The sequence below is a fragment of the Meleagris gallopavo genome, chromosome 2 (genome assembly GCF_000146605.3).
Source record: "Meleagris gallopavo isolate NT-WF06-2002-E0010 breed Aviagen turkey brand Nicholas breeding stock chromosome 2, Turkey_5.1, whole genome shotgun sequence".
NCBI classification, from domain to species: Eukaryota; Metazoa; Chordata; class Aves; order Galliformes; family Phasianidae; genus Meleagris; species Meleagris gallopavo.
In genome coordinates this window covers 36,187,449-36,204,791 of record NC_015012.2, presented here as the reverse complement: position 1 = coordinate 36,204,791, position 17,343 = coordinate 36,187,449, and the positions used below count along the sequence as shown (strand labels likewise).

The 17,343-nt window shown below is 34.8% G+C and overlaps 1 protein-coding gene across 1 annotated transcript in view; it reads left to right on the top strand.

Moving 5' to 3' along the window:
* RYR2 (ryanodine receptor 2) overlaps positions 1-17,343 on the top strand; it is a 347,696-nt gene that overhangs the window by 218,527 nt on the left and 111,826 nt on the right. Inside the window, 10 exon segments of the mRNA XM_031552189.1 lie at positions 2,310-2,453; positions 6,358-6,631; positions 9,437-9,551; positions 10,146-10,278; positions 11,424-11,527; positions 13,422-13,557; positions 14,144-14,330; positions 14,779-14,884; positions 15,489-15,609; positions 16,814-16,983. Coding sequence (XP_031408049.1) covers positions 2,310-2,453; positions 6,358-6,631; positions 9,437-9,551; positions 10,146-10,278; positions 11,424-11,527; positions 13,422-13,557; positions 14,144-14,330; positions 14,779-14,884; positions 15,489-15,609; positions 16,814-16,983 — 1,490 coding nt within the window.

Here is a 17,343-nt window from a genome sequence, read left to right as displayed (position 1 = left end):
TATTTCAGATGTTGTTTCATGGGTTCTGAGCACTGAATCATTTCCCTTGAGCTGCTGATTATGTTTCTGCTAATACAGTATATTTTTATCTCTCCTTACTCTCGCAGTGCCCTGCTGACGGGTATTTAGCATGTTGTTCAACAAGACCCCCTAGGTTCATTTGCAAAGGTTTTTTAACCACTTCAAACCAAATGTTATTGTCACACCTAGTAGGTCTGCCTAAGATGCAGAATCTTGTATTTTTTCTTGCTGAACTTCATGAGTTTCCTGCCAGCTATTCCTACAGTAGCTGAGCTTCCCTTGACCATATTCTGTGCTCCCCCTCTATTTGCTAATACACCCATAAACACTTGAAAAAAGTGTATTCACTTCTAATTAAATATTTTTATTTTGAATGGAAAAAAAAAAAAAGAGAAAATTTATCAGTTGAGAGAAAACAAAGATGAAATAAATGTTATTTAGAAAAAACATAGGCAAGGCACGTGGACTTCATTGTTCTCTTGATTTTTCCATATTTCTTAAAGTGGAGTTATGTGAAGATGCTTTTTTAAATTTCTTGGTCTAGTTTTGTCATTATTTTTCTTTTCTTTACGGAGATTTAATAATTTGCATAATCTACAAGTAGAAGGTTAATTTTATGGGTCAGACAATGTATTACAGTTGAGTGCCATAAATTAGTCTGTATTCAAAACATGTATACTGTAAAGTAAGTTAAACAGTCAAGTCTCATGTTTGTTAGATTAGCTAAACACAGTTCATATCTAGTGAAATGACTGAGAGACAATTCTGTTGATAGTTTGCAAATCACTGAAGTACTACTACAGCTCAGGGAACATAGCAGCTGTAGGAAAACAGACATTTCATATGATTAATTTCAGAGCAGCTTTGCATTCTAACTGATAAGACATTTCAGTATCTTTACTGTTAATCTGGTTCAAGAGATTGCCATCCAAACCATTGTGTAATTGTAATTCCATGTAAAATTTGAATTTACTGATAATCCTTGGTAGTTTAATATCGGTAACACTCCTAGGACTAAATATAATAAAATAACTTCTAATGGAAATGGAACTGTACTGAATGTAAAAAAAATAATAATAATAAAATAAAAATCATGCAATTAAAGCAATGGAATCTTCGTTAACTTCTGAACTTTTATCAAAGCCTGAAAAAAAAAAAAGAAAAAAAAATCAAGCCCCCCCCAAAAATTCAATGGCATTTTTACTTCGAGCTTATTTTATCATGAGTAATGTATGCAGGTCATGCATCGTATGTATGAAAGAAGAAAGTAAAAAGTGGTATAATGATCTCTTCTGTACAAGAGAGTAAATCCAGTGAGGAACCACAAAGATGTTTAAATTCTTGGAGCACCTGTCATATTACAAAAAGCCAAGAGGGCTTGATTATTCTGAACTCTGGTCTCAATTTTTTGGAATTGTATCTATGTATAAAAAAATATGTACTATTCTATTTGAAACTAAAATATTTATTATTATCATTACTATTATTTTAATTTTTATTGTAAAGATAGTAGGTGGGACTCAAGAACATTTTGACCAAATATGTTGTGCAGTCTCCATCCTGAGAGATTCAGAACCTGGATTGAGTGGTCCTGAGCAATCTGCTGTAGTTGACCAGTTGACCCTCCTTTGAACAGAGGGTAGAGTAGAGGATCTCCAGAGTCTTGCTGCAACCTCAGCAAGTCTATGGTTCTGTAAAGCCTCATGTAATTTTTTTTCTCTTTATACTTCTAGAATTTGATATAAAGTATATCACATGAAACAGTTCACTGTGGCTACTTTCTTCTGACTAGTCATTAGAAATTATATTTGTAATTCGAGTTCTGTAACTTCTGTGATTTGTTTTACGTAAAAAATCTCATTCTCTTTGCTTACTATCACTGGAGTCCTACAGTGTCTATAGACAGTATATATATATATAGTTCTGAGCACAGTTCCAAAACACAGAAATCAACTTCAACATGAAAACATCCGTAGTGAGTTGAGCAGAGAAAGATATTTGCTATGTATTTTATGTATCACAATACACAATTTCTACAGTAGGTTAATAGAATAACATGATCCTTGTCTGCATTTTCCTGCCTAGTACATATTCTTCATCTGCACTTTTCCCAAGTTAAATTTATATCAATTAAATTTATATTAAATTTATATCAATTTTTTTTATAGTTGTGGTAGAACAGAACCAGTGTAGTTCAATTTGATTGTTTCTGCAGACAAAATAAAAGGTATTGCTGCAACTTGTCTAAATGTATTCTTTGACTATTTGTTATATATTTGTGATTCCAGGAATTGAACTGGATGAAGATGGAACTTTGGATGGAAATAGTGATTTAACCATTAGGGGTCGCCTCCTATACCTAATGGAAAAAGTTACATATCTGAAGAAGAAGCAAGCTGAGAAGCCAGTTGATGATGATGCTAAGACATCCTGTAAGCAACATTAAATCACAGTTTGTGTCCGAATTCCAAATAACTAGAGAAGTGGAGAAGAAAGTTCCATTTTCAGCAAAAACTAGGTGGATTTTTAGTGAAACATCTGTGCACCTCAATATTTGTAGCTCTGACCCTAAACAAGCTCAACTGGCATAATATTTATTTATATTTTATGATAAGCAGATTTTCTTCCCCAGTGGGATGTATTGGAAATTTCTATTGTGGGTTGCTTTGTTGTTGTTGTTGTTGTTTTGTTTTGTTTTTTTTTTCCCCACACACTTGATCCTCATTTTATTCATAATTTTTATAGAACATTTCTTGATTTTTTTGTTGAGTTAATGCAGACTAGTTGTAGAAAGGTCCTCTTTATGAGAACTTGCTTGTAAAATCTGCTGCAGCAGCTCCAAAATGCATGAAAGCTGCTAACTAAAAAAAGACTGCACAATTAGACCATAATTTACAAAGCTACACTTGGAGAAATTCTCTCCATCCAGCCTAAAATTAAAAACTATGATTGTTGCTTTGTAATTTTTGTCACTTTATACTTTTCCATCTTTATAAGAATCGTTACTAGTGGCATCCAAATTCTACATGTGGCAAATGCATTATGGAAGTGGCATCCAAGTTGTGCTTGCATCCAATGGATGATGGAATGTTATTTATTGTTTTATATGTCAGTTATGATTTCTTTTATTTTTTTGGCCTTTATTATGGTCACAGTACCATGGAATCATAGAATTGTTTGAGGAGTCTGAGCCCTACAATGATCAGGAACACCTACAGCTAGATCAGGTTGCTTAGAGTCCTGTCTTTCCTGACTTTGCATGTCTACAGGGATGGGGTATACACCTCCTCTTTGGGCAACCTATGCCAGTGCTTGATCACCCTTACCATATAAAACTTTTTTCTTATATCTAGTCTAAAGCTCCTCTCTTTTAGTTTGAAACCATTTCCCTTTGTCCTATATTTCTCTCTGCTAAATAGACTGTCCCCTTCTTTTTTATAGCCCCCTGTTTAGATATTGAAAGGTATTCCCAGAGCCTTATCTTCTCCAGACTGAACAGCCCCATCTCTCAGGTTGTCCTCAGCATCCTTTGGATCATTTTTGTTGCACTCCTCTGTATGCTCTCCAACAGGTCCATGTCTCTCCTGTACTGAGGACTCCACATCTGCACACAGTAGCTCTGGTGAGATCTCATCGCTACTGAGTAAAGGGCCAGGATCATCTCCCTCAACCTGCTGGCCACACTTCTTTTAATGCAGGCAGGCATTCTGGGCCGAGAGCGCATTGCTGGCTCATGTCCAGCTTACTATCCGCCAGTATCCCCAAATCCTTTTTATCCCTTTTTGTCCCCTGGCTTGTGTTGATAGTGGGGATTGCCACAACCTTGTTGCAAGACCTTGCATTTAAATTTGTTGAACCTCATGAGATTCATCTGGGCTCTTTATTTGAGCCTCTCTGGATGGCATCCTGTCCCTTAGATGTGTTGACTGCACTCCATAGCTTGGTTTTATCTACAAACTTACTGAAGTTGCACTTCATTCTAGTGTTGATGTCACTGAAAATGTTAAAGAGCAATGGTCTAGATGCTGATCCCTGAGGGATGCCACTTGTCATTGATCTCTATCCAAACATTGATCCTTTGACCTCTACTCACTGGATACTCTCTGTTGGTTCTCTCAAATATTTTAATTTTTGAACCTGCTGTGCTACTATCAGGAGTGAACTTTTAGTTAAATATTTGGCTACTCTACTCGCAGGAATGAATTTCTGGTCTTACGGATTAATTATCCTGAGTTTGGGAGAAACTTGGTTTATTTGATGACTAAAAAGAATACCTAGGGAAACTGGACTGTTAATTTGATTGCTTAATGTTAGTGCTTAATATTATGGGCTATGATTTCAATGTGATTCTTATATAATGATTCTTAACTGCCAGATATTAGTGTTAACTTAGTGATAAGAGGAAATATTTTTCTCCTCCTAAAACTGTACTTTCTAGCTTTGCAGATTTTAACTTATTTCAGTTATCATAATGATAATTACAGACTAGGTTTAAGCAGAATGCCCCGTCCCTAGAGGTGTTCAAGGCCAAATTGAACGGGGCCCTGGTCAGCCTGGTCTAGTATTAAATGTGGAGGTTGGTGGACCTACATGTGGCAGGAGGGTTGGAGATTCATAATCCTTGAGGTCCCTTCCAACCCTGGCCATTCTGTGATTCTGTGACAAATCCTACAATTTCCTTGTTTCATTTTTCTTGCGGTAAGCTTAGAACTCTACAAAATGTATTTGTTTCTCTAACATATTTGTTAGTACAAAGACAATATTATATTGAACTAGTACCACTCAACCTATCAGAGCAAAAAAACATCCACCTGATTCTATGATTCTGTTTTTAACATGATGACTAGGCTATTTATATTCAGCATTGCAAAAAAGATACAGATCCACAAGTAACTGGGATGCAGTATTTGCATTCATTAAAATAAGGAGAGAAACTGGTAGGCTGCTCATGTTATACATCACAAAGAACAAATGCAGCATAATATTGTGTTTTTCCCTTTTTGTTATTGTTTGTTTTGGTCCTGGTACTTTCTAAAATATCGGCCAGAACACATTTCATTATTTCATTTATTTTTAAGGGCTTTTATACTAAAAAATGCTACCTGTTATGATAATGGAAATATCCAGAGTGCAGTGTTTCAACAATAATAGTTAAACTGTGCTCTTTTTTATATTTTTCCCTTACGTTGTATTACCATATAATAGCACAGATTCTTTTCTTTGTTAAACTAAATATTTTCTTCTTCTTGGTCAGTATCTTTCTTTGAGTGCATTTTTTTTTGTTTGCATTTAGAAACTACAGCTAGTTTACTCCAAATTTATGTTACATTCAACATAAAAATTTCTAATTTGAAAATATTTTCTATATTTGTGCTATATAAACAATCTTTTTCAGTACCAGAATGTTTATCTACCAGTTTATTGAACTTCAGCAGCAATTATAAAACTTCCGTTATCAAACTTTCTCTGTTGTCCACTTGATGTAGAAAAAAAATTGATTAGTTAGGTAGCTACCAAAGGCAACATTTTCTAGCGTACAACTACAACTTGAGGGTCCTAGATTACTTAAGTCTTCCAAACCTAAATTGAATTTCCCTTAAACAGGAAAAAAAAAACAGTATTCACTTGTTTTCAACAAATAGTTTGTCTTAACTCTATGTTCATGAGTAATTTTTCTAAATCACGGCATCAAATCTTAACTGATATTATATATTTTATGTGTTTTAATATACATAACTTTTCCAAACCTTTGCAGTTGATAAATTTGTCTGATCAAGTATTCTCGATATAGATTCTGGATATGAATTTCTTAGAACTTGATTTCAAACTGCAAACATCAATTTCCCATTTATTTGATTGGAGCCTTTTCATTTATTTCTTTTGATGGTCTTTTTCATTTGGTAATAGATTAAATTCAATTGTTTCATTTTGAAAATTACAAAAATTTTGACCGGATGCGCATCTTAGCTCCATAAATAAATGATGCCGCATTTTCATTTGCCACAGTATAATTTTCCTTACCTATATAGTAATATGTATAAAAGAAATAACAAGAGATGAATTCCCTCAAAAGTCTAAAAAAGAATATATATAAATAAATCTGTTCATTTTGTGAAAAGCTTATATGTCTTCATGCTTCTTTTAGGTTATTAGATTTATTCTCTGTATTTTGATTTTAAATGGGGACTTTTGTTGTTGAGATGCTTCTGCTTTTACAGTCTGATTATACTTTTCTTTAGTAGTTTGCTGTAGAAATCCCTAGAAAAAACTGCTTCAGGGACTACTATCAGAGATATGAGAAACTAATGGTAATTTTGTGATGTATTTTCTTCACAGCTACTCTTCAGCAATTGATTTCAGATACAATGGTGCGCTGGGCCCAGGAATCAGTAATAGAAGACCCAGAGTTAGTCAGGGCCATGTTTGTACTGCTTCATCGTCAATATGATGGTATCGGTGGCTTGGTTCGAGCTCTACCAAAGACTTACACCATAAATAGTGTGTCTGTGGAAGATACAATCAATCTCCTGGCATCCCTTGGCCAAATCCGTTCCTTGCTCAGTGTCAGGATGGGGAAGGAGGAAGAGAAACTTATGATTCGTGGATTAGGGTGGGTAATGTCTCTTAATGTACAGATACTTATTAGCTGTCTCATTTATATTAATAAAGTTATGTGTGAAACATGAACGTAAGTAGTCTACATAGATGTAAATGCAGACTTTGGCATTAGTTGTGTAGGATCTTCAGTTGTAGCATTATATGCCTCAGTTTTGGAGAGTGGCAAGTGATATATCAGGCTATTCTTGTGAGAAGATTTGAAAATGTGGAATATCTCAAGTTGGAAAAAAAAAAAAAAAAGAACAAAAGAAATCATAGAGTCTGACTCCTGACTCCACACAGAACTACCCAAAAATCAAACCTGAGTCTGAGAGTATTGTCCAAATGCTTCTTGAACTCTGGCATTTTGGTTTTGTGACAACTACTGTGAGGAGCTATTCCAGTGGCTGGTGAAGAACCTTTTCCAAATAACTAGCCTGAACTTCTCTGCACATGGCTGCACAGCTTCATGCTATTCCCTTGTGTCCATATGTAAGAAAAATATATAGAAATAAATATATAAAATATGTACAAAAATATGTTTTGTTGTCATATTTTAAATATTATGGCTGTGAAAATGGACAACTTGACAGATGTTTTTATGTGAATGCAGGGACTAGAAACTGTTGAGCCATACAAATCCGTAGAGCTTTCAGCAAATGGAGTTGAATATACAAATGTCTGCACATGACATCTTTCTATTGTGCTATATGTAGCTGTTACAATTTGAATTATGAAGTAGTTCATGCAGTATGATTTTTTCATAATTATTTCACTAAAATATAGCTTAATAGGATCTGCAGTTGGAGAAAACTGTATAAAGAAAGCATAATCAGCCCTACAAGCAAGAAGTTAATTTTTTTCTCACTTTTTATCCAAAGAAGCATTATCATATCAGGGATATCTGGTGAGATTAAACATCATTATGTTTTAGAAATTCCCAATCAACAGTAGCAATGACCAGAAAAGAGACGGGAAATACATAAAGAGAAGTTCTGGTTGTGCAAAAAACATTTTTCCTTTTTTTTCCCTGCTTACTGAAAATTGAAAATATGCAAATAATTTATATAAATAATTTTTGCTGTTTCATTATGAACTGCTTTGTACTTTTGTACAGCAGGTCCAATTGATTTTCCATTCAATGTACTCGGTGTGAGGCTCAGTAAAGGAGAAAGTCACCTGTTCACAGGCAAAAGAGAATGGCATTTCTATATCCACTTTTGTACTTGTAAAATTGAATTGTTTTGTTTCATTAAGCTAAGACTCAAATAAGTGAGTGATTTTTAGATTCTGATGTGGTTATGTCTGGGGTGGGGTGTGGGAAGCCAATCTCAGTAGTTTTCATTTCATATTCTGCTTTCTTATTGTTAGCATTTGTTTTTCTTACCATTTTTCTACTACAAAGGAATTTATGAGTCAGGCTGATTTAATTCTAACAGTCTGGGGATATGTGAAATTTTGATACAGGGAAAATAAAGAGGTATTTTCTGCTAAGATAGTTTTCTTGCTGCCTGTTCCTCACACCATTCTTAATAGCTTCTATCATAGTCTTATATGTCTCTTAGGTTTCGCAGCTGTACATTTGGTTCTTTTATAGTCTAACCTGAGCTCCAGCTGCTATTTAGAAATGCCAACTGTTTTACTGTGAGTGGAAGACATTCCTTTCTCTCAATTGAGAAATGGAAGACTCGCTTGTTCCTCCTTAAGAACTGTTCCCGCAGAAATGCCATTGAGTTTTTCTGAAGTATGACGTTTCATAATTAAGTCAGCAGTTATGTGCTTTCTGAAATAATGTAGTATTGCTGGATAGTCAATGGGTGATATTTTAAGTTTCTGCATTTAATTATTCCCATGAAATAAAGCTGCTTTAGACAAATAGGAATTTAGTATGCTCTGGCAGAATTCCATCAAGTTCTTCTTTCACAGTTTTCAACATTATTTCAGAAAGGAAATGTGGTATTGATAGTTTTTGGAGTCAGTGTTCATCTTTTATCATCTCTGTCTACTTGGACAACAGTATTTCCTATAGTGACTTGCTAGTCCTTTTCTACCATGACCTGTTTGTCTTTACATTTAATTCTGGGTTACGTGTGATTTCATGACTAACTACAGTTGTTAGAAATGTAATTACTTTCTAAAATACACATTTTCATTGGACATACCACAAATAAAAAATAAAATACTGACATTATAATCCTCAGGAATGATTTCTAAGTATGTAAATCTATTCTGCTAAAATATGTAGAAGATAGTCCTTCGGACTACTAATTCATGAACTAACATTAACATTGGCTAATGTTTCTGATGTTTAGAGGGTAGCTGGATCTACATTCTACTATCTTTTCTTCTTAAGCTTGAAGGCAGATGTCAAGCATTTTGAGGCTGCAAACATTCTGAAAAGAGTGCTTTATCAGAAAATATGAGTTAGTTGAATATAAACTTGAAGCTAATATTATACTTATGTCAGAAAGAAATTTTAGTTTGGGAATGGAAGTAGAGAAGCGTCATACTCAGGTGTAATCAAGTGGTGATTAGAGCAGTAGCTTTAATATGTAAAAAGAAAGGTCAAATACTCCTTTAATGTGCGTAAAGAAATGGAATATCTTGTAATGGTGGAAAAGGGGAGAGCAGAGGTAAGGTGATGAAAGGGTGAGAGAGACTGAACCTGGAGAAGTTCCCAAGGTAATTCTTCACTTTAGATGATGATGAATCACTTCAGATGGTGAAGAATTACACAGTATGTTACCTTTGCAAATAACACAATAACAATCTAGTCACAAAATTGTAATCTGTTTTTTTTTCTTTTGTTTTCCTGTAGAGACATCATGAATAATAAAGTATTTTATCAACATCCCAATCTCATGAGAGCTTTAGGCATGCATGAGACTGTCATGGAAGTGATGGTAAATGTACTTGGTGGAGGAGAATCCAAGGTAAAGCAGTTTACTCTTAGAAGACAGAGAATTTAAAATATAGCTGTTCAAAGGCTTATCCTGTAAGGTGCCAAGCACTCATTTGAGGTACTGAGATCACAACCTTTTACTAATTTTTAATAGCATAATAATTGATCATCATGTTTTTAGAAAATTCCATTCTTCTGTTCTAGAAAAAGATGGATTTAGCACTAAATTCACATGCTTTTAAGAAAAAAATATGTGAATACCTCTTCATATGTTTAATGGATTTTAAAGGGACTTGAAGGATCTTTTTCAAAATTAATTAAAAATGGATGAAATACCACTTTGTAAATCTGAACATTCACATTATTTCATGTCTGAATCTAGAATTTGTGTGAATCCAACTCTTATTTTCAAGTTTGATAATCAGATTTGCGTTATTCAGTGAGCTATTAACTGGCTTAGAGCTCAGTTGAGTTCAGGGTGAAACCTGAAAATAACTTCACTGGTATGCAATGAATACTATGCGTAAATACTAGTATGTTAAATGACTGTTACGTAAATAATCTCTTGCAACTTTTATGCTTGTTTTAGAGGTTGAGCTTTAGTCTGTTTTCACTTGATTTTTAGGAAATCACTTTCCCCAAAATGGTGGCAAACTGCTGTCGTTTCCTATGTTATTTTTGCCGCATTAGTAGGCAGAATCAAAAAGCTATGTTTGATCATCTTAGCTATTTATTGGAAAATAGCAGTGTTGGCCTTGGTAAGTAATGTGTGTGGCTTGTGACGTTGTGAACAAAAACTGTTCTTTCTCTTCTCCCCCTGCTCACATGCTTTTCTCTGTTCCTCTGTGCTTCGTTTCTGTTTGTTTGTTTGTTTTTGTCTCAAAGCTTCTGCTTTACCTAATGAAAAAATATCTTCATTAACTTTATAGCTAACTCCAGACAAAACCATAATATTAACATGGAGTTGAGGTAATATTGTATACACCTGGTGGTGTATGCTTGGACATTAAGGAAGAATTAGTATTTAGTAGAATTGTTTATGGAAGAGAATAAAACCTTCATTTTGATAAAGAGGATCATGGATGAATGTTGGCAGTCTTTAACTATGGCTCATTTCTCACTGCTGAGGCTTGCTGTACTGTTTAATTCTTTTGAGTTTTCAGTATATTTCTATGCCAGTGGGTCAAATACAAAGCTCATTTTGACTATGAGTACATAGGTGTTCAGAATTAAACTTTACAATTTTCCTAAAATGCTTGCTTTGCTAGGCTGCTGTGTTACAGTGAAGATGCTTTCTTCCTTTATTTAATTTAGCCATTTTAGTGCAGAAAGCACTAAAAGCACAAGAAAGTCCTATTTAAATATAAATACAGGACAGAAAAATAAACCAAAATTCCTTTTGGAGAGAAAATGCCCAAGTGAAATGCATTTGGAGTGTTAGAAAGAAACGATTTGCTTTTACTGATACTATATTGACTGCTGTTTTAACAGAAATAAATAACATGTTCTAATATTTTGAAGCTGAAAAATATGTTCAATTTCAGTATATTAGATAAAATGTCATTCTTTTGGACATAAAATATTTTTTAGCTTTTCCTGAAAACAAAGTAACCTCAGTTAAGAATATTGTAAAGAAAAACATCTTTAAACAAATTATGTGGTGAGAATGGGAATGTGTGGGACAGGTTTTCTAGCATAAACATCTAAGTTGTGTTTTGAATTCCTACTAATGTCACATTTCATATGAGTGCAAGATGATTATAAATTGAGTGATTTAACTGATACACTTATAATAATGTGCTAATTTCAGAATGTTATATTTTATTAAGTAGTTTTCATTATTGTACTATTAAATTGTTAGCTTCTATTAAACTACTACTGAAATGAAATGTTATTTCAATAGCCTCTCCTTCTATGCGAGGATCAACTCCTTTAGATGTTGCAGCAGCATCTGTGATGGATAACAATGAACTTGCACTAGCTTTAAGGGAACCTGATCTGGAGAAGGTTGGTAGCTACTTTATCATGCATATTTTTATACCTTCTGGAAAGGTGAAGATTCTTTTGCTCAGGCCCATAAAAAGTAGAATGGTATAATCAACATCCAAGAGAAAATTGTATGGAAATTTTAAATAACCTTTGAAGGAAGATTATCAGAATCTGATTGTTTGCTCTTTCTGCTTATGTTCTGGACGATTGAACTTTGAGATTATGGTTGTTACATGTACAGGTAAAACTGACAGGAATTGATTCAAGGGCAATAGTGGTGTCCACCCTCAACAAAACACCACTGATAAAATCTTTCTTTTTTTTTCTCTTTTGATGATGACTCTTTTGGGAAGATTATAGAACAAATCATGCTAAAAGTAATTTCTGAAAACCTGAAAGACAAGAAAGTGATTGGGAGCAGCCAGGAGGGGCTTACTGGGGGTAGATAGTACCGTAAAATTCAGAAAGGAGAGAGAACTAAAAACTACTGCTGTGGCTGTCAGTCTGAATAACAGTGATTATAAAACAGATTCATGTTTAAAAAGCAAGCAAGAAAAAAAAAGTGAAAAGCAAATTTAAAATAAAAGAGCACACCTGTAAAGTTAAATATGATGATACTTCAAAGATGGGTAGATGTAGTAGGGGACTGTCACCAAGCTGACTAATATTTAATGCTCACGATTGGAAGAGAAATGTAGAGACCAAAGCAATGATGTACAAAGAGAAAAAGTGAAAGCTTTGCAGCTTGCAGTGGTGGAAATAAGGGAATGTTGGGAAAGTGAGCTGAGAAAGAAGTTGCTCTTCTGTTTTGCCTAAAATATTATTTGGTTACGTTCACAGAATCACAGAATGGCCAGGGTTGGAAGGAACCTCAAGGATCATGATTCTCCAACACCCTTGCCACATGCAGGGCCACCAACCTCCACATTTAATACTAGACCAGGCTGCCCAGGGCCCCATCCAATCTGGCCTTGAACACCTCCAGGGACAGGGCATCCACAACCTCTCTGGGCAGCCTGTTCCAGCACCTCATCACTCTCATAGGAAAGAACTTCCCCCTGACTCCAACCTAAATCTTCCCTCCCTCAACTTCCAACCGTTTCCCCTTGTCCTGCAGTTATCTACCATTTCAAAGAGTTGATTCCCCTCCTGTTTGTAGGCTCCCTTTAGGTACTGAAATGCTGCAGTGAGGTCACCCCGCAGCCTTCTTTCTTCCAGGCTGAACAAGCCCAGCTCCCTCAGCCTGTCTTCGTAGGGAGAGTTCCAGTCCCCTAATCATCTTTGTGGCTCTCCTCTGGACCCTCTCCAACAGCTGTCTTTCTTGTACTGGGGGCTCCAGACCTGGACACAGTACTCCAGATGAGGCCTCACAAGTGCAGAGCAGAGGGGGACAATCACCTCCCTGTCCCTGCTGGCCTCCCCTCTTCTGATGGAGACCAGGATACCATTTGCCTTCTGAGCTGCAAGGGCACACTGCTGGCTCATGTTAAGCATTTCATCCATCAAGACCCCAGGTCCTTCTCTGCTCTGCAGGGCTGCTCTCAAGGACTGCCCCTTCCTGTGTGTAGATGCCTGAGATTCCTCCGGCCCAAGTGCAAAACCTTGCACTTTGCTGTTTTGAACCTCATTAAGTTCACCAGGGCCCACCTTTCAAGCCTGTTGAGGTCCCTCTGACAACTGCACCACTCAGCTTGGTGTCATCAGCAAACTTGCTGAGAGTGCACTCAATTCTATCATCGATGTCATTGATAAAGATGTTAAGACATTCAGGATAACAGAATGTTGAAGTCAAATTCAAGATGATATAAGTGGAGACTTCACTTTGAAACTTCTCTCTCTCTCTCTTCTTTTTTCTTTTTTTTTTAACAAGTAAATATTTCTTTTTTTTTTTTAACTTTATCTTGTTTTATAGGTGGTTCGATACTTGGCTGGATGTGGATTGCAGAGCTGTCCTTTATTGATTTCTAAAGGCTATCCAGACATTGGATGGAATCCAGTTGAAGGAGAGAGATATTTGGATTTTCTTCGTTTTGCTGTATTTTGCAATGGTAGTATAAAAGCCTTTCAGTTTTATAACTTCCTCTAATGTCTGAATAAATACCTGCATTAAATATTTAATTTAAAATAATATTGCAAGCCAACTTATTAAGATAAATTTATGGTACAGTTAGAGTAATATTATGCAACGCATATAATGACATACATGCCCATTTCACAGTTCTGTTAGGCTCCTTTAAGCCTACTCCCTGATTGTTAGACCTATCTTTTGTCCTTGGAATGGATGCATCTCCATTGGAAGTGGAACAAAGTCTCCTAAATCTAATTAAGATAAAATTTATGCTAGATGTAGAGCCAAAGACCCATCATTTGTTTAAGATTTGAACTGTCCACCTTGTGTTAGGCAGCTATAGCACTCCTGTCATTAGCACTCTCACTTCAAATCATTCATGTTTTATAATTTTGAATAAAACCACATTATAATTAATAATATTAATAATATTAACAATTAATAATTTTGTCATGATATTTAAACAGGTTTGTATTTAAGTGTCTACTTAACCTTAGATCCTGCATTTCTGTGTAACTTTTTCTGACTGTAGATAGAAACTTAAATTTTAATATTTCATGTGATAGGAGAGAGTGTGGAGGAAAATGCTAATGTTGTAGTCAGACTGCTTATTCGTCGACCGGAATGTTTTGGTCCAGCTCTAAGAGGAGAAGGAGGCAATGGTCTACTTGCTGCTATGGAAGAAGCAATACAAATATCAGAAGATCCAACAAGAGATGGACCTTCCCCAATTAATGGATCTAGTAGAACCCTGTAGGTGCAGTGTAATTGCTTACATCGTCATCATATTTATATATCAGTTTCATAATACTAGTCATGAAATGAGTTCTTTATTTTAACATGTAAATTATCAACTAGATTCTTCCATGGAGGGTGGAGAATGATCTATCAAATACTGCTTTTCCCACAGTTACATTTAAATGGCTTTATCTAAATATTGTATCCTCTTCAGAATTCTTTTTGCTCGGTTAAGAATTTGTTCTCTGATTGACAATGAGACAGATAAATTATTACAATGGAGATGTCACAACAGTCTCCTAGCTATAAATTCCATTCTGTGCATGTCCACTAGCAGTGCACTGGATATGAGGAAGCCACCATGTAAAAGCAGCTATAAAAAGTTTTTATTTATTGCTGATGTAAAAACCTTCCTGTATTTTTTTTTCATTGTTTAATTGTTGTATCAATTAACTAATTACAGTGAAATGGAAGAACAAGAAGATGATACTATTCATATGGGGAATGCAATCATGACATTTTATGCTGCTTTGATTGATCTCTTAGGACGTTGTGCCCCTGAAATGCATGTAAGTTTTGTTTCTTCATATATTGGAAAGTACAGACAGTTTTACTGGTTGATTTTCTGCTGTTGGTTTTTTCCATGAAAACACATGTAATTGGGTACTAAAGCAGTTTTATGACTACATAGTATTTCAGTATAGGTAATGTGTACCTTGAACAAGAACAATGTACACATAAGAACAAACAAAAGCACCAAAATAAGAAACATAAAAAAACATCAAACCAACAACTCTGATACCTGAAAGCATTGTTGTTCAGCCAGGAAGGGGAGAAAAAAATATATTTTTACATCTGAAAGTCTGCTTTTGTTTTTATTTTTTCTTCTACCATGTGCTACATTTTCGATGCTTTGTTCACCTGTTTTTCCTAACATTCAATTCTGAAAATGGGTCTAATCTTATAACAAAACTCTTAGATTTCTAGTCTTTCCATATCTGCATCCAAAACACAGCAATTAAGTACAGATTCTCTGAAATTTACAATATTAAACATAATGAGTTTGAGAGCAGTCATTCTTGTGTACTTATGGTTTGCAAAGGTTCCACTTGATGAGCACACATACAAGGTAAAAAGAAGACCTGTGTAATATTTTATTTATCTTTTCCTTAGCTAATACATGCTGGTAAAGGAGAGGCCATAAGAATCCGGTCAATTCTAAGGTCTCTGATTCCACTGGAAGATTTGGTGGGCGTAATTAGCATTCCATTCCACATGCCAACCATAGCTAAAGGTTAGATGATTATTGTACTATTTTTCTCCCATCCAATTCTTACATTTTATGATTAGACTGTATACTGATATATATATTTCCTTCAGTATTTCATAACATTCTAGAAATTAAGCAATGTATAATTCATAATAGAAGTAAAATCATGTTTGAAACATGTTTCAAAAATGTTTCTGCATGCAACAGTTAGTAATTCTGTGTATGCTTACATCACTGATGTAAATTTATTGAAGAGATTTTATGAAAGTCTGTTAAATATCTGCAAATGTATACTTTTTTTCTGAAGTATTTTAAAAAAATAATCCTTGCTTATGTTGTTCTAACTCTACTGATTGTTTCTACCAGGTCTTACTAAGACACCAGAGTTGTTCTTCAGCAACTGTGGTGAAGTTATAGATATAGCATACATGTAATTCTGCTTACACAGAATTCCTTGCAATACTTGGGCGTAAAGTGAACATTAATATAAAATGGATATATACATATGTACAAATATATGGTTTTTTTGTGTGTGTCTTTAGAGAAAACCTGGATTGTCTAAAAACTTTCAGCACAGGAATGCCAATAGGTTACAGTAGAAATGATAAAAAAGATAATCGTTCTATTATACAATTATTTATCTGTATTCCGACTAGTAATAATATAGATCTGAAAGTGCTATCTAAATAGCATAGCGAACAGCTCATGGATACCAAATTATTTTATTTTATTTTGAAAATGAAAATGTAAAGATTTAAAAAATACTTCTATTAATTTTTTTCAGGTATTTTGAAAATTTCCAGATAGAGAGGACTTTGTTGATTCATTGTCATGCATCACAGGTGTGCTTACCAGTGTCTAATTCCTGGGATGTTTGAGATGGAATTATTCTATTACTTTTTAATTTCTGACGAAATGCATAGGTGGTCTAGAGATTAGTTAGTATGATCTGAGTGTTTTTCATCTTGTTAGAATATCAACAGTTGAGAGTCTCTTTATACACAAAGTATGAACAAAAAAGTACTTAAGGACTTAGAGTTCTGTCAGAGTAGAATTTGCCTTATGCATTCTTTTTCAGTTAACCACATTATGTTGCCATTGTGTAAACAAAGCCACAAGGAAGATAGTTTCATATCTACAGAGACTTGAAACCTCCAAGTAGCATAAACAGCCTAGTTTGCTGTTGAAAGATGTTCCTTGTCATTGAAGTTTCATTTTTTCCTTTTAGATGGTACTGTGGTGGAACCTGACATGTCTGCGGGGTTTTGCCCAGATCACAAGGCAGCCATGGTTTTGTTCCTTGACAGGGTCTATGGAATTGAGGATCAGGAATTTCTTCTACATCTTCTTGAAGTTGGCTTTCTGCCAGATCTCCGTGCCGCTGCTTCTTTAGATACAGTAAGATTTTGAGTCTTATGTAAATTTTGTTCTTCTATCTTAATGAACACTAAAACAATTTTCACCCCTCAGAGTTATTTTTTAATTTTTTTCATGTTGCCTTCTGCAGACTGGGCTGATTAGTTTCAAGAATATTTGAAAATCAGTGAAAAGGGATTCTTCAGAATAATGCTTTGATTCACATAGTGTCCCCTTTGATACCCATATTCACTGAGAACCAATGCCTTTTTCCAGGAGAATTTCTGACCTTTTACTGTAGATCAGCTGTGCCAGTAAAGAATGTAACTGAAATTCTCTTCCCAGGGATTTTGCTCCAGGAATTCATTAGGGGCACATGCTTTGTTTTTAACAACTCCTTTT